Consider the following 16669-nt stretch of genomic DNA (forward strand, 5'->3'; position numbering starts at 1 on the left):
CACGATATCATAAAATTTTCTCGATAGAAAAAATCACAAAGATACATCTAATTTTCACGAATTTTTCATTTATTGCCATAACCGTGTATTGAACTAAGTTAATATTTAAACACATTGTATAAAATTATATCATTGAGAGATCGACTTAGCGGATTTTTAAAATGCTGTATATTTATCGAGTTATGGAGAAAAAAACTAATTTGGCGATAGATCCGCGTCGTTCTTTTTCACCTGGCATATGAAAGACGAGCGTGAGTGAGAAGAGAGAAGGACGATGTTTGATTTTTGGGGTTAGTCGCCCTCTTAAAGCAAATCTATATTATAAAGCTGAGGAGTTTGTTTGCTTGTTTCGCGCTAATCTGGGGAACTACTGGTTCGAAGTGTTTTTTTTTTTTGTTATGGAATAGTCCATTTGTCCAGAAAGGCTATATAAATCTGTAGCCAATAGGAGCGAAGAATCAGAGGAAAATGTGAAAAAAACGAGGGAAAATATTTGAACGCGCACAGATATAGAGTAGACTACGTGAAGGGACATACGCTATTTTTGTCGGAAAATGTACGGTTCCCGCGCATTCCTTACGTGGCAGTGCCATGTTTCGGCACAAATGGGCCGGCTCGACCGGAAAAATACCACGTTCTCACAGAAAACCGGCGTGAAACAGCGCTTGCGCTTAGTTTCGCCGAGTGAGTGAGTTTACCGGAGGACCAATTCCCTACCCTTCCCTTCCCTAAATGTGAACCAAATTTCAAGAAAAATAATAAAGAAGATTTTTTATAAGTAAAGTACTGCGCTCGCACAAAAAACCCTGTACAACGGCACATTTTCTATTAGAATTCATGAAATAAATTAGAGAGGTATCCTATATATAATATATATATAGGATACCTCTCTAATTTATTTCATGAAAATCGATTCAGTAGCATAGGCATTTATAATAGGAGAGAGAAATTAAATCCAAGTTATTAACTTTTATTTGATCAGGTTTTTTAATCTTGGAACTGTTTTATTCCACGTCTTTGATAAAGTTGTTATGTTGAAGTTAAAAAATAATAAGGTCAAGTTTGTACTTCTCAAGAAACAGAAAAGCTAACATCATTTCACAAGTTTAATGTTTCACGGCCTTGAAGAAATCGCTTAGGTTACTTATTTTATTGGGTTTTAAGTCTGGGCCACTTTCGGTTTTTGACGACCTCTGTGGCTCAGTGGTGAGCGCGTTGGTAGCTCAAGCCGGGGGCCGCGGGTTCGAATCCTGCCGACGAAACAAAAAGTTTTCAATGTTCCCGGGTCCGGATGTGTATTAAATATGTGTACGATATAATAAAAATCTTAAATATATGTATAGTATAAAAGTATTCAATATATTTCCGTTGTCTGGTACCTGTAACACAAGTCCTTTAGGTACTTAGCACGGCGCCAGACTGACGTGGTGTGAAGCGTCCATAGATATTATACTTTCATTGAGTAATAATGACCAGTGCTAAAACAACAAACAACAATAACTCTAAAACCCCTAAAAGTGTACTTTTTGACCATTTTTCAGTTTCAATGTATATTGTAACTCCGTTACCTATAAAAAGTTTTCCCATTGACCGATAATAATATAATCTACGACATACTTGTCTATTCCATTTTCACGGTTAATAGTTGCATAATAGCCATATTTTTTTTATTGAAAGAGATAACAAGCTATAGATCAATGACCATCATATCATACGTTTATACCATAAAATTAACAAATTGGTGTTATCAACAATACCGATATCATATCGAAACTATCGGAACAATATTCGCAATTAATACACGTCTCACAACATCCATGTAGTTATTGTCCGAGAGGACACGTTTACGTTTAACTGGGTCGCCGTGTGAGAACCGACAACTGGTAAAATTACCTCAGGTAGAGCCCAGTTACGCCAGTCCGGGTTTAAGTTTATCGCATTGTCTCTCTGTCTCAAAGTGTGTGAAAGAGATGGCATAATGTTTTGACAAACGGTTCTTACTTTCCCAACGTAGCGCGACTGGGCCTCACAGGAAAATATTTGACAACGCTAAAAATACTCGTATAATACTATATCTGCCAGGACGACAACGAAATTCTATTAAATGTGATGGAAAAATAACGCCGCTTATTACGATGAACGTAATCGGGGGGACTGTTTTGACGGGCGCAAAACGATATTAATGTTTGTCGTTTATTATCTCACTCGAAGCTCATAATGTTACGATTAGAATAGCTTTAAGTGTTAATTTAAGTACATTGGTGTAACGCATACCGAACCAACGATATAACTATGAAACAGTATGTAGCCCAATATTGTGCCTTGTGGGACACCAAACACCTATTTGAATGTTTCGACACATCAAAACGATCACAAGAGAACACGTCAACCAAACTAAACAAATACAACTGACACGAACTAAAATGCTTCTAAAGAGTACTAGACTCGATTCGAATAGCGGTCGTCGTTTAGTTCTGTTTCGTAACCTTTTGTTTTCATGTTCCTTTCTTATACGTGCCTATTTTATTTGAACACTTTCTAGATGCATAGGCCTTAGGAGTTAGATCACTACCACACGGGGCTGCGAACCTTTATGTTTCACGACACTCAGCTTCCTAGTACTCCTACCTACACAACAGATGCCCGCAGTTACCTCAACTCTTGGCTTCACACCTTCGGTCTTAGATCGGTACTAACGCACGCTTAGGGGACACGACGTCCACTAAGTGTGTTCTTGCGGTTCGGCACGGGGTTAACACGGCAGCGGCGGCGGGGGGCGGTTGTCCGGCCGCGGTGCTCGCGCTGTTCGTGCCACGCCGGCCGCCGGCACGGGCGCCGCCGGTCACGCGGTATGCGGCGCCGGACGGCACGATCCTGCTGCTGACGGAGAACGGCACGCGGCTGATGACGCGCGCCGCCGCCGCGAGCCTGCTCCGCGCCGCCCTCCTCGCCCCGCGCCCCCCGCGCCCCCGCCACGGTGAGCCGCCGTGTCTGTCGGTGCTGTCGATACTGTCCGCAATGCACGCTTCGCTCTCGCTTCCGTAAGGTAGGAGCGCAGAGATCTGCTGCCGTCCCGCCTCTGCAGGACTTCAAAACCAGACACTATAAAATGGCTCAAACCGTACCATAATACGGACCAGACAAATCAAACAGATTGAACCAGACAGTTCGTGAAATAAACCATCAGATACAGACGAATGATATGATTTTGGATGGATTTCTCATAGACGTTCTACTTTACAAGTCACACAACATGAGATAGTACGCCTAAATACTTTTTATTAACAGACAGTGATTTGTGACGTAAGAAAGAAATAAAAGAATGGACATTGCAACAATTGTTGACGGTAAGCCTAACATGAGGCATATGTTATTAACTTCTTATCTCTTGAAACAACTATAATACTCAACATAATACAATGTTTGAGACGTATTTATTTTTATAAAGTAATTTCTAAATAGAATTGTAAATAGTAAAACTGTAAAATAGCGTAGTAAACAAAGGGATTAAGTACCGTAGGAACTAGTGGAGTCCCGAGTCCCGACACAACACTTCGCTCCTACTTTATGTTCGCATGCTTCTGCTACTTTTCCTTGTTTTCTCCCACTCTAGACTTTCATTGAGTCAACGCATATCTTCACCGACGCGGCACCCTTCTCTGAGAGTCTAAAATGGATTTTCCGTAAGCATGTGCATGTTTTTCTCTGCATACTATTTCTACGATCTCTATGGTTACTGCGCGGCATAGACTTGGCTTATAGATCAGCAACCGGGGTACGGCTTTGCAAAATTACCAATTTTGAATTTTATCGATTTCCGTTTTGAATGTCGTTTTCGATATCGTTGTTCATAACTAGGTTGTAGTCCGCCTCGGGCTCCTCGGAGGCCGCAGGCGTAGGGGTGCAACCGCTAAGGCGTCGGATTCAATTCCAGTAAAGCTGATGTCCGACGGCCGGACGAATCGGACCGCGTCGGGTGCGACGTCCTGGATCGGCGGTATGTCAATAGCGCAGGACGTGAACCTTATTGCCCCGGACAAAATTATGGGCCACGTGCACCGATACTCGAGCCCGCACTTCAACCCCCGCGGCCATCATTATCACCGCTGGAGCCCGGACCCCGGCAGCGAGGATCCCCAGTACGCCACCAAAACCGTCTACGGCCCCGGATACATTGATGACCACCGTACGTATACGTTCACTACTACATACACGGCCGGATAGTCGAGGAGATAGATGTAGGTACACTAACTAACCATAGATATCGTAAGGTACACGGCTTCGGATGTACAGCCTAGGGGGCTTAGCTAAAGTAACAATAGAAGGCGAACTTAGAATTTGAATCGACGAATTTCGGTGTCAAGAAATTTGGAAGTTTTTCTTAATATTTTCTAACTTCGTTGTCATTTCGACTTTGTATTTTGACTAAGCCCCATATCAGAGTCACCATCGATCCCATAGCACTCATGGTGGCCCTCCACCCATCGAGACCAGACTCATACCCGTAGCCGGACGACATAGAAGACCGAGCTTAACGTAGAACTAATATAGGGATAGAGCTTTAGAATATTTAAAATCTGCTTCCTATCTCCCTGATCCGTAGAAGTAAAGGATTAACGAAAGGCGCTTAAAGACGTAAATCCCAGCGAAGCTTTGCAATGCTGGATATAGATCAGATAAGGTAGCTTGGAGCACGGTGAGTACCATCGAGGGGTCACCCATCTGATCATCCACAGAATCACATTCCGAGCTTCATTTTTTATATTTTGTGGTCAAAGTGGAAGCATGAGTCGCCTGTAATCATGAATCATCCGAATAAGATTCGGTTTTTTCGAGTTTTCTCACTAGTAAAGTATACGTATTTTATTACACTTTGTATTAAAGTTTTTGAAGTATTTATCTTAAGCATGTCCCATTGTACCCGTATTGTACACTTTTTGTTTATTTCGGTTCACCGTCACCTGAGTTGTTTTTTGTTTAAATGTTTTTTTTGTTTATGAAATAAAATGTATTATATAATATGAAGCACAGTTAATAGTCCTCGAAGGGCTTAAATCATCGATATAAACAAAAATATTTATGTTTAATTTTCGCAATGAAACAGGCTATATTAAATTAAGCGATTCTAATCTAAGCATAAGAATTACCCAACTAACACCTCGCGTAAACCAACAGAGAGGATTGGGAAAGAGAGTAAGGCAGGTCATGAGAAGGTGGCGCTGCAGTCGACTTGCCACGTAGCTTTGGACTCGTGCATCAAGAACGGGGACTGCATGGCTTCGCTGACGCCGGTGCTGCAGCGGTGCCACGCGACCGAGTGCGACAGAGAGGGGTGTATGGCGGCGCTCAGAGGGTTCTACCGGAAGCCCAACGTGCCATGGAATACGGAGATCGCGTTCTGTTTGTGCAAGTAAGTAACGTTTGTGATTTATATTTTATGTAATAAGGGAGCAATCGAGCAAGCGGGTCACCTGATGGAAGGCAACTTCCATCGCCCATGGACACTCGCAGCATCAGAGGAGCTGCAGGTGCGGAATAGGGTAATAGTGGAGGGTAGGGAAGGGAATAACGGAGGGTAGGGAAGGAAATAGGGGAGGGGATTGTGTTCTACGCTTGTTATGTATGTTTCGACTCGAGCGTCAAAAACAGCTGGAGTACAAAGCCTTGCTCATGTAGGTAGTAGGTACCTGCGACAAAGGTGTATGCCCAGTATCCCTCAGAATTGTATCAGGCCTCAGTTATCAGTACCATCATTACGGTCGATATGACTTGAAAATTATTAATAACGATTTGATCACGATTTCGGGTGAAATAGGTCCGGTATCATATTCACAAAAACCGCAGCATTAATAAATTCATTATCAGCTGAATGAAATAACAAGATGAGGTACTATTTTCGTAGACGGATTTGAAATAAATAAATATTCTGCAATCTAAAGTTTATGTTTTATAGCAAAAAAACCTGTTGAAAATGTTTAAACGAGTGAAATAAAAGATGATGTTAGTCACATTGTCGATTCCCGAGCCGGATTGGAATATGAATGTTACAAAGCAATCAATTTCAAAGTTTTCGAATGTGTGGAAAACATGTTTTAGGTTATAAATTCCGCTGAATATGATGAAGTGGAATCCATTTATTTATTTTATTGTTTATGAAAGTTCATTTATATTATACGTTTATCATCCTGCGTCAGCAATAAATTCAAAAAGCTTTGAATTTCTTGGCTTACTTGTCGTAACTATTTGTGGCAAAAGATCCTATATTTTCATTTTTATTCATTAACTATTTTTTATTAATCAGAAATCAAATACTACTGGTTGTTTGGGTGAACACCGTTATCCTTAAAACCATCAAATGAGCCCGCTTGAATGTAATGATGCTATGAAGACGGCTTTTTTTGAGTTCGCAGTATTGTTCTCACACAAAAAAGTTATTCATTTTGACGGACTTATTTGATGGTTTTAAGGATAACGGTGTTCACTCTAACGACCTGTATAACACTGTATGTATTCATGTTTTATTAACAGTATCTACTTGAGAGTCGACATGACCGCTTACCAATTTTAGACAATGGATTGTTAGGCCATTATAAATAGCCAATAAAATACTTAGTCGGGTAATAGTAAACTTTTTTATTCGTATGCAACAGGAAAACGGACAACAAGGAAGACTCGTGTATGAACGCTCAGGAGCGGCTTCATCCGTCGTGCGCCCAGCGCCCACCGGTGGGCTCCCAGCTGCCCGCCTGCCACACTCTCGCCCACGCCTGCCGAGAGGAACCCGAGTGCAGGTTAGTACCGAGGCGACTGGATGTTGCCCACAATTCCGTTGCGCATAAATTAAATTATCGTGGGAACCGTACATGTTGCCGGATTATAAACTATCTGTGTGCGAACAGATAAGTGCGTCTGTGCAAAAAAATTGTGGTTGTTCTTTCGAAACAGAAAAAAAATGGCTACGGATCAACCCCTTAGTGCTTGGACCAAAAACGTGTTAGCAACTCAGAATCTGCAACGTTAAGCAAGCCTCATGCTCGGCAAACTCCAAAAGCAAATTAATAAAACCAAACAGATCTAGTAATTCTCTTAAGCTTGTACAAACGAGCGCTCAAAGACACCTGATTGCGATCGCATTTGCGCTAGAAAAACCGTTTAGCTGCGTTAGCTCAGCCAATAAATTCGCCCAAATAGATGACTTAACGAGAGCATACGTTGCACTGTTTTGTGCTTTTGATATAGCAGTTGAATAACAATTTTTACTGAAGACAAAAAGGAGGATATTTTGTTTTAGTATATGTATTTCGAAGATCCTAAAGCCTAATATAGGATGTAATTGATTTTTTGCTTTAACGTGCACTGTAAAAATAGTGCTTTCTTCGTATTTCAACTATTTGACATGCTCATTGCACTCCTAAACTGCAAAGAAAAAATAATGTTTTTAGTGTTGGTCACGTAAAATGATTTATCGATATTTTATATTTTTGTTATTTATGTATATATATATATATATATATATATATATATATATATATATATATATATATATATATATATATATATATATATATATATATATATATATATATATATATATATATATATATATATATATACATATATATATATACAAGAATTGCTCGTTTAAAGATATAAGATATGTTACGGTATGATACTCATTAATGATCTTTATAACATTGTAAAGGAAATAATAAGATATACACAGATACTCAAACAAAGATATATTATTAGATTTATTATTAGTGAACACAAATCCTCTTCTCAATTACCTTAGTACTTTGAAATTAGAATTAAATATTAATTAATATTTCAATATTCAATACGATATAATGTTGGCTGAAAGTGACATTCCTATAAACAATTAAATATATTGCATTGCAATACATACAAATATCTTTTCACCCTTTGTTTCGTTCAATTAAGCCGTCTGTTCCAATTTCGTGCCGAGGATTTTGAGTCTTACATCCTTGTAACAAAGCGGTTTTCTGTGTGTATTGCGAATAACAAGTAAACATAAAGTAATTAAAGTAACACCGCAACATATTGTTTAGCTAGTGATGTAGCAACATACGATTGAATAAATATCTAAGATATCTAAGTACTAGATGACGCCCGCAACTCCGTTACGCCAAAATTCGTTTATCGCGTGGGAACTGCACATTTTTCCGGGATAAAAGTATCCTATGCCCTTCATCAGGACTCAAAGTATCTCTATGCCGAATTTCAGCAAAATCGGTTCAGCGTGAAGGCGTGAAGAGGTAACAGACAGACAGACATACTTTAGCATTTATAATATTAGTCTAAGTATAGTGCAAGTATGATTCTTCATACTACATTTGGCAGTGATCAAAGCTGTCCTATATATTTTCCCAGGCCATAAAGTTAAGTATGAAAATTCATACTTAATTTTATTAAAATTAGTTCTGCAGAAATTTTATGGAAGAGGAGAGGTCGACAGACACATTTTCACATCTTTATAACATTACTTTCTCTCATTCTGATACAAACTAAGTAATATAACAATATTTTTAGGTATTATACAATCATATCTTTCTTTTCGTATTAAAAATTTTAAAATAACATTAGTTTTTTTTTGTCGAAATGACATATAAGTCATATAACGTAAATATTTTATCTTAAAACAACAGCTATCAACATTCGTTAATCATTGTCATAGGTAATCCTGTCAGTACGATAGACAATAAATTAATGATTAATCGTTACTGTTAATTCTCAACAATTAATTATTATCGATGTCGATTATTTAATTATTCGCATCACTATTTCCGGATTAACAGAAGCAATCCACGTAACTAGTTTCAAACCATACACCTTGAGATTTGACTTGTTTAGTTTAAGTGTAACTTCTTAAAAGTCTTATGGAATTGTAAGAAAATAATTTGGCTATCTATTTTGTGTTTCACTTATTCCTAATATTACCTAAATAATAATTAACATGAAGCAATCATTAACATTAACATTCCGTCGCCCATGGAAACTCGCAGCATCAGAAGAGCTGCAGGTGCGTTGCCGGCCTTTTAAGAGAGAATAGGGTAATAATGGAGGGTAGGGATGGGAAAGGAAGAGAATAGGGCCTCCGGTAAACTCACTCACTCGGCGAAACACAGCGCAAGCGCTATTTCACGTCGGTTTTCTGTGAGAACATGGTATTTCTCCGGTCGAGTCGGCCCATTCGTGCCGAAGCATGGCTCGCATGCATATTATATCATTATATAGAATATATTATTCAGGAATCACAGCTGAACATAGATCCTCATCCTTTTCTGTAAGGTTAATAAATCTCAAACTGCTAGATTTTCCAAACAAACTCATCAACAGATGTCGAGATATCTGAGCACTGAGACTCGACAGTGACAGGCTCTCAGCGCCTTGATACCGAGCAAATGATCCTTATGTTGAGGTGTTAAGTTTCGTTAAGAGCTTCTTAAGCGGTACTCAAATATAATCAATAATTTTAATGATAGATTTTTTCGAAGTTGGTCTGCCGCTTTTCAGCACAAGTGCGTTAAGAGGGCTATGCTTTTTGAGTGTAGTCATCATGATGATACATGTGTACAGATAACTTATTTACATTTGGTAGATTGGGAATTGTAACCATAAAACTTCGTATACCTATATATGTCGCAGGGAAATGAGTCTATCAGGGATTTCACGACATCCCGGCAGATGCCGAATATTCTTGTTTATTACGTCTTCTTACTAAAAATATCTAGTGATATGACAAAATACCAATTTATCGTAAGTGATATTATGTCCTTTCACCAAACCTCCTCATTTCCCTACGACAATATATAAATCTAGTCAAAATTCCCTTATTATCCCTATTTGACGGCCTGTCGCAAACTTAACTTTAGACCAAAGTTTCGACGTCGAAACCGCTGAATCGATTTTGATGGACTTTGTGTCCTGGAAAAGGACATAGAATACTTTTCCCGGAATCCCCGATCCCCGCGCGACAAACGAATTTTCGTCGTCATTTAGTTAATCTATAATAATAACGAAAATCTTATAAGTTAAGGTTAGGTTAGGTTACATACAATATTTAGAACTTCTGTAATATTTTACCGAAGTTTTAAATATGGTATGTCTTAATAAAATATACTAAAATAAATATACTTGTAATTTGTTATAAAGCAGCGTTTCAAGTTTAGAGTTTGGCCAACAAAACTGGAAACTGCCAGCCGCAAATCTTTACAAAACGCACAGCAAATATTGCTAATTGAAAGGGTTGGAGTTGAGGGTTAAAACTCCGACGGAATAAGTTACCCGTGGGTTAATACGTGATTATGGCGAAAGATCTTGTATCTATATCTATACTTATTATAAAACAAAGTCGCTTTTTCCCTCATGTCCCTTTGTTCCCTTTAATGTTTAAAACTACGCAACGGATTTTGATGATTCTTTCAGTGTTAGATAGCCCATTTATCGAGGAAGGGTATAGGCTATATTTTATCACGCTAAGACTAATAGGAGCGAAGAAATAGAGGAAAATGTGAAAAAAAACGGGGAAAATTATTTGAAAGGGCTAACTTGAACGCGCTAATCTCAGGAACTACTGGTCCGATTTGAAAAATTCTTTCAGTGTTAGATAGCCCATTTATTGAGAAAGGCTGTAAGCTATATTTTATCACGCTAAGACTAATAAGAAAAGAGAAGAATGTCCGCGTTCTCCTTTTTTCCAAAAACGCGGGAAATTATTTGAAAGGGCTTATCTCGCGAACTACTGGAGCAATTTTTATGTTATTTGGCACAGATAAGAAGTAGACCACGTGAAGGATCATAGGCTATCGATTTTAATCACTTTTTCAGTGGCTATATATTTTATACCCGTGCGACGCCGGGGCGGGTCGCTAGTTTACTATAAAAGCTGATGTCATTTATACAGATTGTAACATAAGTAAGTGATAATACTTGAGGGTGTGAATGGGTCTCCTATCACCTATGTAGTTTGCTGTGGAAGTGGCAGCGCTGTAAGAGTACTATGTAACTTTTTAGGGTTCCGTACCCAAAGGGTAAAAAATCGGCCAAGTGCAAGTTGGACTCGCTCACGAAGGGTACTATTATAGAGCAAAAATAGGCCAAAAATTGTGTTTTCGTATGGAATAAAAATTTAAGGGGGCCCCCTTTTTTATTTCATTTTAATGTTATTATTAATTAAAGTACATGTTATAACTAAGGATTTCGTGAAATATTCAGAAAGTGTCTACCTGTTACCATTATTAATATAGAGCGAAAAAGGGCAACGTTTGTTGTATCGGGGCCCTTAAATATTTATTTTATTTTGTTTTTAGTATTTGTTGTTATAGCGGCAACAGATATACATAAACTGTGAAAATTTCAAATCTCTAGCTATTACTGTTCTTGAGTTACAGCCTGGAGACAGACAGACAGACAGACGGACAGACAACGAAGGCTTAGTAATAGGGTCCCGTTTTTACCCTTTGGGTACGGAACCCTAAAAACGGGACCCTATTACTAAGACTTCGATGTCTGTCTGTCCGTCTTTCTATCTCCTGGCTGTATTTCAAGAACGGCTATAGCTAGATTTCTGAAATTTTCACAGATTGTGTATATATCTGTTGCCGCTATAACGACTTATTTAAGGTTGACACAATAACTTTTAGGGCGAGCATTCATATTTTGAGACTACATAATATTATATCAATAATACTTTGTATTATAAATTCCGAATTTGAAATTCGGAAGTGTATCCTTCAAAATGTCTCAAGACTGTCGCATCCCGAGTCCTAATTCTAGACACATCATAACACGTTTTGCTCCATCCTAGAAAATAGTTAAATTGATTTATTTTTATAAAAATTAATTTATTCTTTCGTAGATAAAAATAACTTTTGCGGCAATACTTTTTACAGTTCATTACTCGGGTGTAAAACCCGAGTAACCTTCGTATCTACGATGTATGAATCGTATTTTAAAATACGTAAAAATTGACGAGGCAAAATTGTGTATGAAAAGTTATTGATTGAGAACCAATTAGCTGCGAAACCGGCGCTCGTGCGGTTTACTCCTCTCATTTTATTGTCATTTATCTGCGATGAAGCAAATCATTCGTGATTAATTTTCATATTCATCATCATCTACGTTACTTGGATTTAGGTTAAAGGACAATGGTTTTTTAGGAATATGCGTGGCGGCCGAAAAGGAAGACCTTCCGCCCGAGCGAGATAGCATGCTCGATCAGGCCGAAGCCTACTGACGTCTTTTCAGGATTTTTAGTAGGAGTAAATTATATTTACTAGCTAAAAGCCGAGATTTGTGAGGGCTCGCGTCGTCACACCTTGACTGACTGATGATATCTACATATTATAAATAAAAATTACTAAGTATGTTAAAGCAAAAATCAATTAGGCGTTATAGTTTTTCCGTAAAGTGTACCACAAATGTACAGTGTGGGATATACTAGCTGCTATTACTCATAAACTTCGATAGCGCGATTAGGCCTACTACGAAACTGTTTTGAGACTCAAACAATCGGGCGAGAATGCCGCGTCCTGCTCTAACACGTTTGTTAGAGCAGGACGCGGAACAAGGCCTGGATTGAGGCGCTAATTGTACCGCCACAGTTTTTATGTTTTACGTTTTCATAAAAGTATTTGAGAGCTCAGCATTGCTCGGAAGTTAAAAGTAAGAAAAACATAACTTACAAATATGGGTGGTTTATGTAAACCTATGTAGGTTTACAGAACTAGCTAGATTTTATCTTCTTATTAAGCGCCATATCTAATTTAATTATCGATGTGTTGTATCATAGCCCCAAACATTTTTGATTTATTTTTTCACCGTGGAAATTATACAACGTTAAATAGGTCTGAAGGGACAGTATTAGTGATTAATTAGATCTACCATATTGCTAAGTGATAATATATTCTAGATTATTGTCCTCAGGAATAAATGTTTCTATTCCTTCCCTTTCCCGCTTATTAACCCATCAAAACCTCTCATCTGCAGGATTCGTCTGGAGAACTACGAGCAATGGTGCGCCGTGGACGCTGTCACCCAGGGCTGCGCGGGCTCCCCCGCCGCGTGTAGGGCTGCCGTGGTGGCTGTACTGGGAACCCAGCTGCGAGCAGCCTGCGCCTGTCGAGGGACAGACTTCGCCCAGCTGTACGACTGCCTCGGCTGGCAGAGGCTGCTGTGGCTGAATCCTTGTGTCGGTGAGTGATCAACTGTGTAGATACTAGATAGTAAGGTCGCTGTGGTGGCTGGGGCACTCAGCTGTCGGGGGACCGACTTCGCCCAGCTTTGTGTTGGGGAGTTATGAACTGTAAAGATATTATGTTCAATGAAGATGTATTTAAGAATAAATTTCTTTAGCACATTTTGGATCCAAAAGTTTAGGCTACGAAAACTGGACAGTTCTGAAAATATAACATACATACGGGTCGAATTGATAATCTCCTTTTTTTGAAGTCGGTTAATAAACAGACGCGACCGGCAATTCCCAACCCCACTTCTGTCAATCGTGTCAATTTATTCGTCCCATCGATTTGTGACAGAGGAGTAGAGTGTCCTCTCGCATCAGCCTTGGATTTATAATGAATACTCCGTACTACGGGCGACAGCGTCCATAGGGGGGCGGCAGATTTCGTTTATATGAGGAGCCAAGCGGCCAACACACAATGGCCTACATAGTAATGTCATATTGTGCCAAATTAAAGTTTATTTATAAAAAATATAACTTCGGCGCTGTGTCGCATACATGGCCACTATAAAAATATGACTGAAGAATAGCGAGGGAGTTTTTATTATCGACTTGTAAGGCATAAGTATACATCCATACAATCATACCGTAACATATCCTTCAGATGTAGCTTACAAAAATACCAAAACGTTTTACCTACGTAAAAGTTAGTAACACCCGTCATCGATCAGCCCTAGTTTCGTATTGCCACACGTCGACATTTCCGGCGAAACTTTAAAATTGGTGGTTGCCTCCTTGAAGCACGTAGTAATAGCTGTATTGGCCGGGTTCGTTCGTCAGCACGCGTATACCTCAGTTTAAATAGAAGTTTTTGCGCGTATACGTTACATGAATGTTTTATGGAATAGTCCATATTGGGTGACTGTATGGAATTGTGAGTAGACTGGTCTAAATTGATGCAAATTTTATGTTAACGAGAATTTTAATGGTTAATGGCCAGATCTGTAGTAATGTAAGTACATAATAGGATATTTTTTATATATTCCAGTACATTAAAATTGAAACTCATAGAAAAAACAACAAGTTACGTAACTAGAATATTATTTTACATGTAAAATGTAAATCTAAAGTTTCATAACATTCAAGCGAAATATCAAAATAAAGGTTCGCATATTGAATCAGAATATAAAACGTTTAGAATAAAGCAATTCTCGTGTTTCCTTTCTAACGTGCGCTATTTTAATATAGAATGCGACGCGTCGATGCAATTTTACACTGAATATGAAACACTACACAGATATTACGTAAGTGACAAAGGGATGGCTGAATTTGATAACAGCGTTGGTTCGTTTTGTAATCATACGGGAATGGGATGCATAATTTTATATGAATATTGCAGTACTTATACTAATTTTAAATTTAATTTTATTTATTTAAATCAGGCATCTTGGCCCATATTATTGGCATATATATACCTTATAGACTCACAAACATAACATATAAACTAAAGCTAACACTAAGCACTAAACACTAAACACGTATTGTCTGCGACCTGGGGCGCGACGTGTTCGGAAGTCGTCTTCGGAACCTCCTGTAGACGACTCCAATCGGCCAGAACTCCTCCTTCTCGAAGGTCGGTAGATGATGCGTCGGGACCCTCACCACAAAGGAGCTAAAATTGACTCCTGATGTAGTCCACGACCTGCTCGACCGTCGTGGACCACTGCAGCCTGGACACGTACAGCGGCGTCGCGGGAGTCTCACGCCGCAACAGCTGCTCGGGACCTTCGGGTGCAGTGCCGCGATGGTTGCGGACGACTGGTTTCTTCTTCTTCCTCTCCACTCTTATAAACCCGTCATCATCGCACTTTCGGTCCTTTTTGGAGGGAGGACACTCTTCTGCAGGAGCCTCCTTTTTCCCTTTGTTTTTTGAACGCGGGGTAGGAGGCGGGGGGCAAGCGGCGACACTTGCGTAGTTCGACCGCGGCTCCGTTGCAGGCGGGGAGCGGGCGGCGGGGGCAGCGGCGGTGGCGGCGATGACGTGCTCGAGCGTTGACCCGTCTGAAAGTGCTGATGGGCTGAACGTGATCGCCTGTACACCACGACGGCGAGTAACGAACGCGGCATCAGGTAACCTACATATTGAATTACCACTCTTTAATTGTGATAATTCATTACGTAGATCGCTGATCGTAGACTCTGATGCCTGCAGTCTACCCCGAACTTCGGCCAACTCTTCTTTGAGGAACCTGATGTCCTTTAAGAGGGTGACGACGTGGTCCAGCGTCACGGGCGGCAGCTTGTGCAGTTTTTTCGCCACAAAAGCCGGCACCTCATCCGGATCTGTCTGCTTCAGCAAGGATATTATATCCTGCACGCTTCTTTCGGTTCCTTCCCTCCGTCGCGATGGCATATTCGCGCTCTGACCGAGCGTCTCGTACAGCAACTGCTTTCCCTGGGCAATCTCCTCGCTGGTGAACGAGGACTTGCAGATCTGCAGTATGCTGATCTCGTCCATTGTGTCGATGGCGTGCTGGATGAACGCCAGCAACTCATTCGCCACGAGCGCCATGGTGACATGCAGCGGCAATCAGCCGCGCGATTCGTGAAAATATTAATTATTAATTAATATTAGCTGCGTATGCATAACGTGGAGCGTGACCGTACGCCGACCGTACGGCACATTACACACTGAATTTAACCTAAGTTAAATTTAACCTAAGCTTCCGATAAATTAAAATGGTTAGTCCGCACCCAATTGGTCGGCGGTCCGGACGTGGACCGCGGCCCGCCTTTGGTCACCAAATGTGTGAAACCTGTAATTCTAGAACCTGCATGTTCCAAAAAAGGACATCATAAACGTAAACGTTTTCAAATTCCAGTGGAATCCCAAAGCGACTACCATATCAAGACGTACGGTGCCCTGCTCACCACGACGCCGTTTGACACCGGCGTGAGATACATCACCACCGCGCCTGAAGTCCGCACCACCCACCACCGGCACACCACGCAGCACGGGACCTCGGTTGACGTTAGCCATGTAAGTTTCATAAGTTATAGTACAAACTAGCTGACCTGGCAGACGTTGTTTTTCCAAAAAGTAGATTTAAAAAAAACTTGTCTCAGGCCTAACGAATTTCGGAAGAGTTCGCGCACAAATACTGTGACACGAGAAATTGATATATTAAACTAGGTGACCCAGCAAACGTTGTTTTGTCATATAAACGATTTCTAGTATCAATTTAAAAAGTAGACAGAAACCTATTCTCAGGCCTAACGAATGTACATACATACAAAAATTCATTAAAATCGGTTTAACCCATATTGGAGGAGTTCGCGCACAAACACTGTGACACGAGAAATATATTACTTATTAGATAGTCCGAGTCTGATTCACAATTCGACAACTTTTTGCGCGACGACATGCGTTAACCAATAATAACAACCGGGATTCGGGGGCTAAGTTTT

The 16669-nt window shown here is 40.0% G+C and overlaps 1 protein-coding gene across 3 annotated transcripts in view; it reads left to right on the top strand.

Moving 5' to 3' along the window:
• LOC121736332 overlaps nt 1-16669 on the top strand; it is a 209075-nt gene that overhangs the window by 185171 nt on the left and 7235 nt on the right. For 2 of the 3 annotated variants that reach the window (XM_042127448.1, XM_042127450.1), the window contains 5 exons: nt 3935-4186; nt 5176-5410; nt 6651-6791; nt 13009-13214; nt 16084-16241. In XM_042127448.1, coding sequence (XP_041983382.1) covers nt 3935-4186; nt 5176-5410; nt 6651-6791; nt 13009-13214; nt 16084-16241 — 992 coding nt within the window. The remainder of the gene's footprint in view (nt 1-3934; nt 4187-5175; nt 5411-6650; nt 6792-13008; nt 13215-16083; nt 16242-16669) is intronic. The other variant, XM_042127449.1, reaches the window with a different exon arrangement.

The sequence above is a fragment of the Aricia agestis genome, chromosome 19 (assembly GCF_905147365.1).
Source record: "Aricia agestis chromosome 19, ilAriAges1.1, whole genome shotgun sequence".
Classification (NCBI taxonomy): domain Eukaryota; kingdom Metazoa; phylum Arthropoda; class Insecta; order Lepidoptera; family Lycaenidae; genus Aricia; species Aricia agestis.